Source organism: Dipodomys spectabilis, unplaced genomic scaffold (assembly GCF_019054845.1).
Source record: "Dipodomys spectabilis isolate Male_0828 unplaced genomic scaffold, ASM1905484v1 ptg000231l, whole genome shotgun sequence".
NCBI lineage: Eukaryota > Metazoa > Chordata > Mammalia > Rodentia > Heteromyidae > Dipodomys > Dipodomys spectabilis.
In genome coordinates, this window is record NW_024870908.1 from 6,572,570 (window position 1) to 6,589,673 (window position 17,104).

Genomic DNA, 17,104 nt, shown 5'->3' on the forward strand with positions numbered 1-17,104 from the left:
TGAATAAAGATTAGGAATTTTTTTTTTAATTTTTTGGGTCCGGTCGTGGGGCCTGAACTCTGGGCCTGGGCGCTGTCCCTCAGCTCTTCAGCTCAAGGCTAACGCTCTACCACTTGAGCCACAGCGCCACTTCCGGCTTTTTTTCTTTTTGCTTATGTGGTGTTGGGGAATTAAACCCAGGGCCTCATGCATGCAAGGCAAATGCTCTACCACTGAGCCACCTTCCCAGCCCCAAGATTAGGAATATTAAAAAACATTTTTTACTCTTTTTTTTTTTGTCAGTTGTGAGGCTTGAACTCAGGGCCTGGGCACTGTCCCTGAGCTTTTTTTTTTTTTTGGGGGGGGGGTCCAGTCATGGGGCCTGAACCCTAGGCCTAGGCACTGTCCCACAACTCTTCAGCTCAAGGCCAGTGCTCTACCACTTGAGCCACAGCGCCACTTCCGGCTTTTTTGTTTTTGCTTATGTGGTGCTGAGGAATGGAACCCAGGGCCTCAGGCATGCAAGGCAAGCGCTCTACCACTGAGCCACCTTCCTAGCCCGTCCCTGAGCTTTTTTGCTCAAGCCTAATGCCCTACCACTTTGAGGCACTGCTCCATGTCTGGTTTTTGAGTGGTTAATTAGAGGTCAGAGTCTCATGGGGACCTTTCTGCCTGTGCTGGCTTCAAACTGTGATCTTCAGATCTCAGCCTCCTGAGTAGCTAGGATTACAGGCATGAGCCACTAGCACCCAGCATTTTTTATTTATTATCATTCCCATTTGTCACCTTTTTCTCAAGGTACTAGGGGTAAAATTCAGGATTTTGTGCATGGTAGGCAAATGCTCTACCACTGAGCTATAGCCCTAGCCTCATCATTCCCGTTTGCAATAGGCTTATCAGAATGTAACCTGGGGTAAGTTGAGGAGCATTTGTATTTTCCTTTCATGCTTTACAAAGCAGCATCTGCCCATGTTTCCAAACAAGATAATGTGCAAGTTTGCAGAAGTAAGATTTGCCCTGGATTAGCTGTCACTGCTCAGGGAAAAAGCTGTTGAGTTAAATACCATAAAAAAGTAAGTGAGTCATTGTAACGTGATGAGCTTGACTGTATTTGATAGTATAACACAAATCTCAGCGAGCTTGTGGCAGGGGCCTGGAGGAGCATTTGGGAAGTAACTGATCTGACAGTGGTAGGTCCCCAATGAATGGCCTCCATGGAAGCTTGTAACTTAAAGCACTGAGTTATGGGCCTAAAAATGTGTGATCTGTCCTTGAAACTGCTGGCTCACCAGATATCAGAACCACTGCATACGCATGGACCGCTCTGTGGTGCCGCGATGTTAGGTCTTAAACACAGCGGTGGGTGAGCAGGTGCTCTGGTTTAGGATGGTCAGCCCAGGTGGAGGTGGGGGCAGGCACAGGGAGGAGGGCACGGACTGACTGCTGCTGCCTCTTGCAGTTTACCATGTTCACCGGCTCCGCCGTGCTGGTGGCTGTCGTGCACTACTGCAACTTCTGCCAGCTCAGCTCCTGGATGAGGTCCTCCCTTGCCACCGTCGTGGGGGCCGGGCCGCTGCTGCTGCTCTACATCTCCCTGTGCCAGGACAGGTACGTGACTGGAGCCATCAACTCATGACCACCTTGCCCAGTGTTGCTTAGAGCACGACTGCAGCTTCACATTAGCACTGACTCCTCAAAGATAGTTGTTCTCATGACCCAAAATAGCTTCCAACACATAGAACCTCCAGAAAGCAGAAAAGTGCCCTCAGATTGATTCACAAAGGAAAGAAAATAATTTATAACCACATCTAGAAGCTGCGCATCCCTGATCTAGAAGTCTGAAATCCAAAATGCTAGAGAATCTAGCATTGGGATTTTCTGGGTGGCTTTCACCGAAAACAGAATACAGTAGTAGCATCTTTGATTTTACAAGTATCATTAATTAAAATCTAAGAAAATAAGTCCTGAAGCCATCTTATAACGAAATCAGGAGAGAAGCCAGGCATGATGGTACACACCTATAATCCCAGCACTAAGGAGGGGAAGGCCTGAGGAGCTCAAGTTTAATTCCATCCGGGACTACACAGTAAAACCCTAAAAAACCTAAAAAAGAACCCACACACCCAACACAAACACATGAAAGAAAGAACAGAGGTCCAGGTTGACAGAGGGATGCAAAAGAAGTGTGCTAGCGTTCACTAAGCGGGACACAGTGGAATAGATGAGGACCTGTAAACACCTTGCAAGTGCCTGGACTCCCATTGGAGCAGCTCACACGGTTTGACAGGAAGTGCCTGGACTCCCATTGGAGCAGCTCACACAGTTTGACAGGAAGTGCCTGGACTCCCATTGGAGCAGCTCACACGGTTTGACAGGAATGCCAGGAAGAGTGGCGAGTCACTGGACACCAGTCTTGGATCATGAAATCTCTCCACATCCTTGGGCTTCATTTCAGTCTCAGAATTCAGAACTACAGCTGCAGGTGCTCAGGAGTAGAGAGACGTTTAGGGAAAAAAAAATAAGGGTATTATGGTAGGCCTCTGGGGACAGAATTAGCTCTCACTGTGCCACAGAAACTTAAAAAATGAAAATATGCTGGGTGCCAATGACTCACGCCTGTAATCCTAGGTACTTAGGAGGCTGAGATCTGAGCATCTTGGTTCAAAGACAGCCAGGGCAGAAAAGTCCATGAGACACTTTTTTTTGGGGGGAGGAGGGGTCATGGGGCTTGAACTCTGAGCCTGGATGTTGTTGCTCAGCTCTTCAGCTCAAGACAAGTGCTCTACCACTTGAGCAGTGCCACTGCCAGTTTTCTGGTGGTTAATTGGAGACTTTCCTGCCCAGGCTGACTTTGAACTTCGATCCTCAGATCTCAGCCTCCCGAGTAGATAGGATTACAAGTGTGAGCTGCTGGTGCTGGTGCCGGCTCCACAAGACTCTTATCTCCAGTAAATTACTCAGAAAAAGTTGGAAGTGGTGTTGTGGATCAAGTGGTAGAGTGCTAGCCTTGAGCACAAAGAGGCTCAGTGACAGCACCCCAGGCCCTGAGTTCAAGTCCCAGGACCAGAAAAAAAAAATTTGTCTATCTCTCTCAATATAGGTAGATGTATGTAATTTACATCTATATGTAATTTATATCTATATCTAGATAGATAGATAGATAGATAACATGACAAGAAGGACAATTAAAATACCCTGTCCAAGTTAAGGCCAGTGAGACCTCTTTCTTCCAAGGGTTCCACTAATTCAATTGTGTTTGGTTCTTAGTTTGTTAAAATGAGTCTTAAACTAGCCAGGCACCAGTGGCTCATACCAATAATCCTAGCTACTCAGGAGGCTGAGATCTGATTTAGTAGTTCAGAGCCAACGCAGTCAGGAAAGTCTATGCAATTCTTATCTCCAGTTTATCAACAAAAAAGTTGGAAGTAGAGCTGTGGCTCCACTGGTGGAACAATAGCCTTGAGCAAAAAAGCTCAGGGAAGCCAGGCACCAGTGGCTCACCCTGTCATCCTAGCTACTCAGGAGGCTGAGATCTGAGGATCACAATTCAAAGCCAGCCTGGGCAGGAAAGGCCCTGAGACTCTTATCTCCAAGAAAACCACTAGAAAACTGGAAGTGGTGCTGTGGCTCAAGTGGTAGAGCACTTACCTTGAGCTAAAGAGCACAAGGACAGAGCACAGGCCCAGAGTTCAAGCCCCACAACCGACAAAAAAAAAAATGCTCAGGGACAGCACCCAGGCTCTGAGTTCAAGCCTTGTGACCAGTACACATACACAAAAAAAGTCTTAAACTACCTGTTGTATATCTGAAACTGGTTTTGGGGTTTTAAGCTCTGTCATCTAAATATGTGGTTGGAAATCATAATACTTCATATAGCAGAATGCACACAGTGAATAGTTAAAAGTTTCATGATCTCTTAAACCCATTCATCTTCTCTGTGTGTAACAAACCTTCCTAAATAACATTAAGCTTTTTCTACAATTTCTCTTTTAGTGTTTCGCAATTAGCAGGTATTGACGAAATACTTCCACATACTTACAGAAGTAGTTTTAAGGTTCCATGGGACATTGACTTCCCTGAGTTACGGTTGTCTGGTTTATGAGAGCCAAAAGAATCCCCCATTTTTGAGGGCTCCCCCAGCTCCCAGGAGTGGCATTACTGCTGCTGAGTACCACTGCTTTAATAAAATAACCCAAAATAACCCAACCTGGCCCAGTACCAACAGTACCAAATGTAACGGGTTTAGTGGATGTGTGGGTATTAGCAAAGCAATGACCAATAACCGACAAAGTAAGTGTCCTCCCTCAGTTTACTTAATAGAATAATAACAGCATGAAAGAGATTCAAGGGCCTGGGAAGGTGGCTCAGTGGTAGAGTGCTTGCCTTGCATGCATGAGGCCCTGGGTTCCATTCCTCAGCACCACGTAAGCAGAAAAAGCCGGAAGTGGCACTATCGCTCAAGTGGTAGAATGCTAGCCTTGAGCTGAAGAGATGAGGGTCAGTGTCCAGGCCCAGAGTTCAGGCCCCATGACTGACAAAAAAGAAAAAATAAAGAGATTCAAATTCTCTGCAAATTAAACTAAGTGCCAGTGGCTGAAGCCTGTAATCCTATTAGCTAGAGGCTGAGATCTGAGGATCACAGTTTGAAGCCAGCCCAGACAGGAAAGTCCATAAGACTCCCATCTCCAATTAATTCCCCGAAAACCAGAAGTAGTGCTGTGGTTCAAAGGGGTAGAGTGCTAGCCTGAGTGATAAAGCTCAGGGACAGCACCCAGGACCTGAGTTCAAGCCCCACGATCGACAGAAAAAAAGAGAGAATGTAAAGTACAACTGTCATTCTGTACCTGGAGGGAAACTGTTCAATTGCTTTAAGCAGAATGAAGCCTACTTTTATCTTTGTGAGGATGTGGCCATCTAGAGTTACCTGATTATCAAGCTCTGTACCAAGAGCTTAAAACCATCCTTGAACTTAAGACTCAACACAGACGCTTGGTTAGCACTAATCCTGACATTAGCTACGGCTGTGGGGCATTTTCACTTGGATCCAGAGAGATAAAATGGTGGAGACCATGCCACTGCCTTTCTACCCAGAATCTAAACAGCAAGAACTTGGGGTGGGACTAGTGAATGAATGACACTCCCTGGACCCAGGACCCTCCCATCTGTCACTAGGCCTATCCAAGGTAGGGGACACGAGAGTGGTGAGCACAAGCTTAGATCAGCTCTTTCACAGAGAGGGGGAGACATCAGAGTTCTGAGGCTGTCCAGCCTGGGGCGGGTGGGGGAGAAGGGGACACTGTTGTGAAGAAGGAAGTTGGCACATGGATTAGAAACCGTTCATTCAGATGTCCCAAGAGAGGAAAGTTGTTGTCCCCTTCTTGGATTGCTTTCTATAAGGCCTTCCTCACTTTTTTTTTTGTCATAATGTTTTTTCTGCATTTTCATTTCAGTTCCATAGCAACTTTGCCCCTGGATGCAGCACAGAACTTCAGGTAAGCCTTCAGCACAGGACCTGTGTCTGAACAAATAAGAAGGGCTGCCTTTGTCTCTGCTTATCCCTGGGCTTTCTGGAAACTGCCATCATCCAGGTAAAATGAGGACATTTGGGGGGTGAGAGACCCTGAGTTCAAGCCCCAGGAATGGTGCGCATGCACGCACGCACGCACACACACACACACACACACACAATAAGCAATGTATGCATCTGTAAAGAAGAAAAGTGGAAAGTAGCTACTTGTTGTTAGAGCTTGTTGTAAAAATAAATTGATCATTAGCACATACGTTAAAACTAGTTTAATGGAAAAAGTTGAAGCAGACAGAAATATTTGCAGGGCTCTTATGTAAAGAGCTATTAAAAGTCAAACATGGGGGCTGGGAAGATGGCTTAGTGGTAGAGTGCTTGCCTAGCATGTATGAAGCCTTGGGTTCTATTCCACAGTACCACATAAACAGAAAAGGCGAGAAGTGGCACTGTGGTTCAAGTGATAGAGTGCTAGCCTTGAGCAAAAGAAGCTCAGGGCTGGGTGCCAGTGGCTCACACCTGTAATCCTAGCTACTCAGGAGGCTGAGATCTGAGGATCATGGTTCAAAGCCAGCCCAGGCAGGAAAGTCCGTGAGACTCTTATCTCCAGTAAACCACTAGAAAACTGGAAGTGGCACTGTGGTTCAAGTGGTAGAGCGCTCGTCTTGAGCTGAAGAGCTGAGGGACAGCGCCCAAGCCCAGAGTTCAAGCCCTGCGGCCAACAACAACAAAAAAGCTCAGGGAGAGTGCCCAGGCCCTGAGTTCAAGCCCCAGGACTGGCAAAAAATAAAAATAAAAATCAAACATGGTGACACATCACTGTAATCCCAGCTACTCAGGGAGGCAGAGAATCTTAAGTTTGAAGCCAGCCCAGGAAAAAGTAGCAAGATGCTACTCCAAAAACAAAACAAAAACCTTCTACTTGGGAAGCTGAGATCAGGAGGGTCGCAGTTCAGAGACAGCCTAGGCATACACATGATAACCTTCTCCCGTCAGCCCAGCAGGTGGGAGGCTGAGATTGAAAGGATCTTAGTTCCAGGCCAGCCCACAAAAGACTGGGCATAATGGTCCATGCCCTGTCATCCCAAGCTGCAGGGGAAGCACAGTGGCTGAGCTCAGTGGCCTATACTTATCCTCCTAGCAACAAAGGAAGTACAAATGGGAGGACCATAGTCCAAGCCAGTCTGGATGAAAAGCAAGACCCTCCTTTAAAAATAACCAATGCACTGGGCACCCATGGCTCACGCCTGTCATCCTAGCTACTCAGGAGGCTGACATCTGAGGATCACGGTTCAAAGCCAGCCCGGGCAGTAAAGTCCATGAGACTCTTTATCTCCAATAAACCACTAGAAACCGGACGTGGCACTGTGGCTCAAGTGGTAGAGCTCTTGCCTTGAGCTGAAGAGCACAAGGACAGTGCCCAAGCCCAGAGTTCAAGCTCCACGACCTACAAAAACAAAACAAAACAAAAAGAAACACAATGAAAAAAGGGACCAGTGGGGTGGCTCAAGTGATAGAGTTCCTACTTAGGAAGTTTGAGGCCCTGAGTTCAAACCCCAGTATCAAAACAACAACTGTTTATGAAAGAATAAATGTGGTAGCTGGGCACCAGTGGCTCACACCTGTAATCTTAGCTACTCAGGAGGCTAAGATCTGAGGATCATGATTCAAGGCCAGCCCAGGCAAGAAAGTCCATGAGACTCTCATCTCCAATTAATGACCAGAAAACTGAAAGTGGTATAGTGGCTAAAGTGGTAGAGTGCTAGTCTTGAGCTGAAGAGCTGAGGAACAGTGCCTAGGCCCAGACTTCAAGACCCACGACCAACCAAAAAAATAAATAAAATATAAAGGTGGCTAAAAGACAAGAATGGAGACAGTGTCATATCATTACTAGTGATGCCTTTGCACCAAAGTTCCTGTAGGTCTTTTTTGAGAGAGGGTCTGTGTTGTCCAGATTGACCTCCAACTCATAATCCTTCTGCTTCTACCTCCCAAGTGCTGGGACTTTGAAAAAGTTGTAATGTGAATATGAAGAGCAGGCAAGTGTCTGGTATATTCATAAATTACTGGTAGTAGTTAACTTTTTTAAATTTTAGCTGCCAGGCACTTGAAATATATTTAATCTTCTCAATAGCATGATATTTTATGAGACTTTGACCCCATTTCCAAATGAAGAGCCTGAAGTTCAGAGAAACTAAGGAAGCTTTTTATTTACTTTTTTATTTTTGTCAGTTGTATGGGACTTGAACTCTGTACCTAGACACTGTCCCTCAGCTCTTCAGCTCAAGGCAAGTGCTCTACCACTTGAGCCACAGCGCCACTTCCGGTTTTCTGGTGTTTAATTGGAGATAAGAGGCCCATGGACATTCCTGCCTGGGCTGGCTTTGAACTGTGATCCTCAGATCTCAGCCTCCTGAGCAGCTAGGATTACAGGCATGAGCCACCGGCGCCAGTGGAAGCATTTTTATGATGAGAAATTGCATGTGTGCTGTAGCTATGGCTAATATAAAAGACTTAAGAGTATTTAAAAGTTAACATTTTAGAGATGTACGTATAACACATGCACTAAAGAGTTCCCAGATTCTAAAAGGATAGCTCCATGAATTTTTTTTTTTTTTTTTTTTTTTTGGGCCCGGTCGTGGGGCCTGAACTCTGGGCCTGGGCGCTATCCCTCAGCTCTTTAGCTCAAGGCTAGCGCTCTATCACTTAAGCCACAGCGCCACTTCCGGCTTTTTTCTTTTTGCTTATGTGGTGCTGAGGAATCGAACCCAGGGCCTCGAGCATGCAAGGCAAGCGCTCTACCACTGAGCCACCTTCCCAGCCCCAGCTCCATGAATTTTCACGAGCAAACATACTGTGTCACTACCACCCAGACCCAAAATCAGAACACTGCCAACACCCTGGGCCCCTCCCAGCTGCTCCTGATGGCACCCCTCCTCACACACAACTCCAGGTATAGATTTTCAGAGCCCCTGAAACACACAGAGATGCTAACAAATACCAATTATGGACCTAACAATTAGGCCCCAAACAAGCAATCTTTATTTTCTGTTTTTCTCCATTTCAAAATCTTTTCTATGGTAATAGCTCCTTCCATATTTTACTTTACTTCCACATATGATTTAATGTCCAGGTATTTGGTCACAAGTTGACTCTTGAATTTAAGTACATAAAATTTCTCTCTTTTTGAAACTGACTTTTGCTGTTTGATTTTAGGAATGGGATCATGGCCTTTGCCTCCCTTTCTTAGAATGGGACACAGGTTAGCAAGGTGCCCACTTGTCATACCTACCAATGCCTTCTGTGACGGTTCAGCCTCGTAGGACAGTTTGGAAATCTCTAATAAGATTCCAAGTGTGCAGTATTTAAAATGAGTCAGCAACCCCATAAGCACAAAGATAGTGGTTCAGGAATGTCTATTGCAACACTGCTTCTGGTCATAAAAGATGAGGATACAGCCCAGCATCCCTCTGCCGGAACCTGGTGCATCCATCTGTTAGAACACCAGGCAGCATGCACTGGGAAGGTGGTTCAGTGGTAGAGTGCTTGCCTCACATGCATGAGGCCCTGGGTTTTATTCCTCAGCACCACATAAGCAAAATAAGCCAGAAGTGGCACTGTGGCTCAAGTGGTAGAACGCTAGCCTTGAGCTGAGGACAGCGCCCAGGCCCAGAGTTCAGGCCCCACGACTGACAAAAAACAAACAAAAATACCAGGCAGCCACTGAAAATAACAGCCTCAGCTAACCTAAAACACACACACACACACACACACACACACACACACACACACACACACACACACACACACACACACACACACACACACACACACACACACACACACACACTTGCTGGGTGCTGGTAGCTCATGCTTGAAATCCTAGCTACTCAGGAGGCTGAGATCTGAGGATCCAGTTCAAAGCCAGCCCAGGATGAAAGGCTGTGAACTCTTATCTCCAACAATCTACTCAAAAAATTGGAAGTGGCACTGTGGTGCAAGTAAGCAAAGTGGTAGCATTGAGCAAAAGAATCTCAGGGACAGCACCCAGGCAGGAATGTTTGTGAGACACTTATTTCCAATTAACCACCAGAAAACCAAAAGTGGCTGTGGCTCAAGTGTTAGAGTGCTCACCTTGAGCTGAAGAGCTGAGAGACAGCCCAGGCCCAGAGTTCAAGCCCACAACCAGCCCCCAAAAAATGTTTAGCCATGTATGTGTGTGTGCATACGTGTGTGTCGAGAGAGAAAAGCAAAGAGGTAAAATATCAAGTTATGGAGCCCAAATAAAGGGTTATGAGTGTTTATTTTACCAGACTTCTAACTTTATAAAGTTAAGATTGTCAAAAGAAAAAGGTCTGAAAGTCTTGCAGTGGCTAAAGACTCTCCTCTAAAGCCATTTCTAAAGCTCTGATTGAAGTCCCAGTCACAGAAGTCAGTCTGCTGCTCCATCTCTGCAGCCAAGCAAACAAAAATGGTCTACTTGGTCCCTTCTGAGGATGGAGGATGGAATTGGTCTCACTTGGGGCGGGGTGCTGGTTCTCTCAGAGGGTTCACCCCTCCCTTACCAGATGCACTTAGCAGGCTTGTCCTTTCTCATCTCTCTGCTCCGCAGTGCCGAGAGGAGCCCGTGCAACAGCTCACTGCTGCAGGACAGCAGGAGGCCGGCCAGCCTCGTAGGCAAGGAGCTCATCCTAGCCTTCTTCCTCCTGCTGCTGCTGGTCTGGTTCCTGAACCGAGAGTTTGAAGTCAGCTACCGGCTGCACTACCACGGGGACGTGGAAGCAGACCTTCACCGCACCAAGATCCAGAGCATGAGGGACCAGGCCGACTGGCTACTCAGGAACATCATCCCCTACCACGTGGCCGAGCAGCTGAAGGTCTCCCAGACCTACTCCAAGAACCACGACAGTGGCGGCGTGATCTTCGCCAGCATCGTCAACTTCAGCGAGTTCTACGAGGAGAACTACGAAGGGGGCAAGGAGTGCTACCGCGTCCTCAATGAGCTGATTGGTGACTTCGACGAGCTCCTGAGCAAGCCAGACTACAACAGCATTGAGAAAATCAAGACCATTGGGGCCACGTACATGGCAGCCTCGGGGCTGAACACGGCCCAGTGCCAGGAAGGTGGCCACCCCCAAGAGCACCTGCGGATCCTGTTCGAGTTCGCCAGGGAGATGATGCGTGTGGTGGACGACTTCAACAACAACATGCTGTGGTTTAACTTCAAGCTCAGGGTGGGCTTTAACCATGGCCCCCTCACGGCTGGCGTCATTGGCACCACCAAGCTGCTGTATGACATCTGGGGGGACACGGTCAACATTGCCAGCAGGATGGACACGACCGGCGTGGAATGCCGCATCCAGGTGAGTGAAGAGAGCTACCGCGTGCTGAGCAAGATGGGCTATGACTTCGACTACCGCGGGACCGTGAACGTCAAGGGGAAGGGGCAGATGAAGACCTACCTCTACCCAAAGTGCATGGACAATGGAATAGTGCCACAGCACCAGCTGTCCATCTCCCCGGACATCCGCGTCCAGGTGGACGGCAGCATCGGACGGTCCCCCACCGATGAGATCGCCAATCTGGTGCCTTCTGTCCAGTATTCGGACAAGATGTCCCTGGGCTCCGATGACAACACGCAGGCCAAGGACATGCATCTGTCTTCAAAAAGACTGTGGAAGGAGCCCATCAAAGCCGAAGAAAGGTGTCGATCTGGCAAAGCCATAGAGAAGGAAGACTGTGAAGACACAGAAATGGAAGAAGCCAATGAGCTCACCAAGCTCAACGTCTCAAAGAGTGTGTGAGGCAGCCCTGCGGCTGCTCGGTGCTCTGTTCATTGAAACACAATAATATTTGTATCTGGCTGTCGTGCTTTCCAGGCGCCCCAGTTTCTGTCCCTGGTTGTGGTGTTATGTGGTCATTTCAGCCCTAACTTCTGTGTGGATCACAGTTATTCAGGGTTCCTTTCCATCCATTTCTCCTTTCCTTTGCTCTCTTCCCTGGAATTCTGCCCCCATTGGGGGATCCGTTTAGCCGCGTGGAGAACAAGTGCCTTCAGGGGTCGGCCTTGGCCTCGTCCAGGACGGAGGCTGCCGGTAGATCATGGCTCTGGGTATTCTTTGATGTCTTAAAAGATAGAGAGAGAGAGAGACGCTGTGGTTAGGATTTCATTGTTACTGCCTTTCCTCACAGACCCCTTTTATTATTTTATTTTATTTTTGTGCTCATAAAGTGCTTCTGAGTTTGTTTTCCTCTTTATGTTTCCCACTCACCTGGCCTTTCTAAGCACACACGCACACGCACACACATACACTTGCATTTATGAATCTGACATAAAGTGCCAGTAATACACCAGGAGGGGATTGGAGAGCAGAGCAGAGCCCCTCCCCGCTGGCGCGGGCACCTGCCCCCCCCCCCCCCCCGCACCCCGCACCCTGCGGGTTCAGGCATTCACCCGCATACTAGCCAAGATTTCAAATGCTCGCCGGGCACAGAGCTTGTAAACCCAGGCCTCAGGTATCTCAAAGCCGTTTTGGTTTTTCTCATCCTGACCCTCTGTGGAGGGCTCTTCCAGTCAGGAGTGAAGGTGTTCTTGTTTTTTGTTTTTGTGTTTGTGTTTTGGAAGCTGATTCGTCTGAGGAAGAAACTCAAAATAAACGTCTGAGGGTTGCATTTATTTATTTATTTATTTATCCGTATGTGTATGTTTTGCAGAGGGGGTGCCAGGTCGTGTCGGTGAGTGGAAATAGGCTGGTTTGGGGGGACGGGGGCAGGGGTTAGGGAAAGATGGTTTGCGAAGGGCATGGCAGACCAGCGTCTCTTCCTGTTTCATGTTTTTTGCTCCCCCTTGTGGGAAACCAGAGCAAAACTGGTCCAGCTTCAAAGCAGGTCCTCAAGGGTTGTCTTGGCTTCTATGCATGGCTGACTGGCGGCAGAATTTAATCTCGTGAGCTGCACAGAGAGGTAGAGCATTGTCTAAAGTGGGCCTCCAGCCAGTGGGAGGTGGAGAAAGACCTAAGGATAAGGTCTGTGTTCTTCATTGCCAATCCTGCTGGTGATTGTGGTTTTCCATGTTGAGTCTGAAGCCTCTGTTGAATGGAACTCGGTCTGCAGTTGTCCTGTTGTAGTTATTTTTTAGGTGATTCAGACAGCTCCGCCCTTGACATGACCAAGGTCTAGCCCTGCAGCTGTTGGAGGTCTTCACCCCCTCCGTGTGCTCTTTCGCTGGTAAACCTCACTGTGTGATTTCCACATCTGTGTAAGTCCCCTCAACACTCTTCCCCAAAGACAGACAGGACCTTCTATGCGCAGCATGATGCCATCTCCGTTCTGGCCAGCCACCTCCCTGGGGGAGGTGTGGGGTGCCATCAGCCACGTGGCCATCTGGGACCCAGAGTTTTCTCATTGACTTAAGATTTTTCTTCAGGTTTGACTTGTTTGTTGGTCTTCCAACTCTGAAGAAAGGATGGCTGTAACAATACCTCTTGCTTCTCAAGAATGTATTCTTATAAAACACCACAGATATTTTTTTTTGCCCCTTCAAAAACACTACCTGAGCTGGAGGTTTGGCTCCGCACTGAGCACCCATCTATAGCAAGCATGAGGACCAGAGTTCAAACCTCAGTACCACCAAAAGAGAACGAAAAAACACTACCTGATGCTTTCCTTGTACTCGGGGTTGTGAGCATGCTGGGTTTCCTCCTGTCAGTATTAAAGGTGTATCTCTGAATATCTGTCTGTCCTCTGTCCACCTCTGGGCTGTGTAGCTTTGAGGGGCTGGCTGCTGATGCCATTAATATCTTGCTCAAAATGGGCTCTTCCAAGTCTATCTCTGCATAGGATTCCCTTTCAGACTGTTTTTCTTCCCCTACTGCAAAGGTGTTTGCGATTGCCCCTTCCTGCAGGACCCCAGAGCTGTCAGCCAATGGGATCCTGTTCAGAAATGTGCAAATGGAGCCCCCCAAAAAAGGGCAGCTCACGCAGAGTGTATATGGTCTTTCAGAACACCCTGAGCCTCCCTAAAGAACCAGTACAGACGTTCTCTTGTTCCCTTGGGGCTTTCCCAGCTCCCTGCTCCGAAGCATACCTCAACACAGAACCACAGAATCTCCATGGCACACCTGCCGGGCATCTCAGTCTGCTGACAGTGACATACAGTGCTTGCTGGAGACAGACGGGCAGTGGGCTCAAGCGTTTGTCTTTGGGAGGGAGGCACCCTGCAGGTGGCAGTACTTCTTAGGAGCCTAGGGCAGGAAGCAATACTTCAGAATTGAATGTGTGTAAATAGTTGCTTTGCAATTGCTCTTTTCTCTTGGCCCCAGCTCAGATCAAATTTTATACATCTGTAATGATCAACAAGCACACATCAATCGGTTCACCAAACGCCCACAAATGTAGAGCATCAGTTCCAAACCCTTAAGTCGCTTGGCGAGTCCCACCGATTGTGCCACACCTGCGCATGGCTCCTCCGACGCTGACGTCTCTCATGGGGACTACACCTGCACATTTGCACACGACACAGAAAGCCAAAGGCAGTGCGCGGCCATTACCTGGGCTGTAATCAATCGTAGTTTCCAAAGATAACGTCTGCATTTGAATTTCTAGATTTCTTTCTGAGGTAAGCATTTTGTTTTGATTGGTTGTTTTGAAAATTACATAATGCCTACAATCTGAAATTAGTAAGAGCCAACTATTTGCATTTTCCATGTTTCTTTTGCTCTGCTCTTTTTAAATTGTTAATTCTAAGAATTTCAAAATGCATCCACTGAAGAAATGGATATTAAAATACTCTAAAACCTAACTTTGTTGCCTGGCATTTTCTTATTGGAAAAAAAAAATCAGTGTCAGTTCTACCCCAGGACTCCTCTTCAGAATAATTTGCTTTTCTTTCAAAACAAAGACCAGTGAAAAAGCTCTGTATGGTGTTGGTGTGTGTGTGTGTGTGTGTGTGTGTGTGTGTGTGTGTGTGTGAGCGCACACATGTATGCGCACATACATGTCTGTCTAATGGGTACATTGACTCTAGTTAACTTTGGCTGAGAAGTTTTGTTTTATTTTCAACAGGGATTTGGCCAGGCATGATTGCTCAAGCCTGTAACCCTAGCTACTCAGGTAATGGAGATCAGGGGATGGTGGTTGGAGACTAGCCTGGCAAAAATGTTGACAAAACTCTATCTCAACCAGTGTCTGGGCAGGGTAGCCCATTCCTGTTGTCCTCAATGGCATGTAAGCCTGAGTAGGAGGGTAACAGTCCAGGCTGTCCCATGCATAAAGCAAGATTCTTAAAAACAAGGCAAAAGGGTCAGGAGATGTGACTCAAGCAGTAGAGCACATACTTAGCAAGTATGAGGCCAGTGAATTCAAATCCCAATACTGTCAAAAAAGAAATAATAAAGCCGGGCGCTGGTGGCTAATGCCTGTAATCCTAGCTACTCAGGAGGCTGAGATCTGAGTATCAGGTTCAAAGCTGCCCGGGCAGGAAAGTCTGTGAGACTCTTACCTCCAATAAACCACTCAAAACGGGAAGTGGTGCTGTGGCTCAAGTGGTAGAGTGCTCGCCTTGAGTTGAAGAGCTGAGGGACAGTGCCCAGGCCAAGTTCAAGCCCCACAATTGGAAAAAAGAAAAGAAAGAAAATAAGAAAAAATCAGGTTTCAGGACAATATACCTATGTCACTAGGACTTCCTTTAAATGTTTTTCCTTTACCTTCTTAAATGCAGTCTACCTCAAAGTGATGTATACTCCTAAAGGTACAGTAGTTCCTGAACCTTTTGGAGATGTCATAGCCCATTGCAGAATGCTGAAAGTCAAGAGTCGTTTCCCAGAAGAAAAAAAAAATGCCATTTTGTATATATAGTAGGGGTTCATGGCATCTTTGAATCTGAGGCTAAGCTGTAGATTGCCTGGGATTTAGAATCTTCTATGAAGGCTTCTCCTGGGGAGTCAAGAATTTATGAGCAACATCAGAGCATAAAAATTCTTTCAGACTCCAGGAAAGAAGACGAAGCCTCCACTTGCATCCGCTGCTCATCAGCTTGCGGAGATCTAAAGTCTGCAGGCCCCAGGACAGAGTGAACACTGCTAGCCAGGACTCTGCCTTCCAGCTGTGTTGTGGGCATTCCAAGGATGGCAGGTTAGGGAATAAGCATCTTCCCACTGCACTGAAGTCCTGATACGTCAGGAGGCAGGCTTTCTGCTACCAAAGGCACCCAGGGACTTAGAGGATTTCTCAGTCAAGCCAGCCTGGGCCTCTGCAATAAGCCCCAGAACTTACCATGCGTCTTCTCTGCATGTGGTTCCTCTCCCTGCTGTGGGACTCTACCATTATGGCCATCTGCAATGGATCCCAAGGACCAGGAAAAGGAAGCTCACGGGAGGAAGAGCCCATGAGAGGCAATGTACTTGCACAGCCACCACCTTCCCAAGTGTCTGTATTTATATAGTTCCTTTAACTGATGAAATAGCATGGCTCCAAAGGGCTGTTAGTGAGTATTAGAAGGATTTAAGCTTGGGGAATGCTCCTTTTCCAGCTGGCTTTCAAAGACTGGAGGAAAAGTAAATTAAGCAATCTGTGCAACTATTGGAATCTCATTCATCAACAGTGGTTCTTAATTTTTTTTTTTTTGGCTTGTAGAGATTTTAATAACTTGATGAAAGTTGTGGTTCTTTGGGAAATGAATATAAAAAGTCAACTCTCTTATTTAGGCACCTGTGATCCCAGCTGTTCAGGAGGCTGTGATCAGGAGGATCAAGGTTCAAAGCCAACCTAGGCAGAAAAGTCTGAGACAGTCCCATCTCAAAAATAACCAGCAGCCAGGCACCGTTGGCTCACACCTGTAATCCTAGCTACTCAGGAGGCTGAGATCTGAGGATCATTATTCAAAGTCAGCCCAGGCAGAAAAGTCCATGAGACTTTGATCTCCAATTAAAAAAAACCCACTAGAAAACCGGAAGCGGTGCTCAAGAGGTAGAGGTAGAGCACTTGCCTTGAGCTGAAGAGCGCAGGGACAGCGCCCAGGCCCAGATTTCAAGCCCCACGACCAAAAGACACACGAAACAGCAAAAAGCCTAGCTGAAGATGTGGCTCAATTGACGCAGCACTAGTTACGTTGCATATGATTTCAAATGTATAGGTCCCCCTAATTAGGGGAATGAGAACTTTTAATCATGACTCTGTACATAATGTTTCAAACCATCTTCCACTGCAAACTCCAGAACATGCCACTGCTGTTCAGTTTATTTATGTATACTTTACTTATCAAAATTTCATATCTGTTACTTATTTTGGAGGAGCCAAAGGACTTTTCAACAGATAACTTTAAAGTTAGCCCAACTACTTCTGACAGCTGAATAAAATTCAGCCAGTGTTTGTTGAGTGTCTACTCTGTACCAGCTAATGGCACCATGCTCATTTGGCTCAGGTGGTTAGGTGTGCTGCAGTACTAGAGATCATTTGAGAACTAGCAGCATCATGTCTCCTCTAGGACCCCCAACACCGTCCTTCCTGGCACTTGGGAGAGGAACTTCTTTGTTCTCTCTCTAGCCGTAAAGGAGAATCAGCACTGCATAGCTGCCCCCTCCCTTCTGTGAGACTTTGCTGGAGTTT

At 47.1% G+C, this 17,104-nt stretch overlaps 1 protein-coding gene across 2 annotated transcripts in view; it reads left to right on the forward strand.

Moving 5' to 3' along the window:
* Adcy9 (adenylate cyclase 9) overlaps window positions 1–14,300 on the forward strand; it is a 97,347-nt gene extending 83,047 nt beyond the window's left edge. For both annotated transcript variants that reach the window (XM_042698253.1, XM_042698254.1), the window contains exons 9-11: window positions 1,439–1,587; window positions 5,430–5,471; window positions 10,113–14,300. In XM_042698253.1, the coding sequence (XP_042554187.1) occupies window positions 1,439–1,587; window positions 5,430–5,471; window positions 10,113–11,304 (1,383 nt within the window). In that variant the 3' untranslated portion in view covers window positions 11,305–14,300. The remainder of the gene's footprint in view (window positions 1–1,438; window positions 1,588–5,429; window positions 5,472–10,112) is intronic.
* The last annotated feature ends 2,804 nt before the right edge of the window (window positions 14,301–17,104 follow it).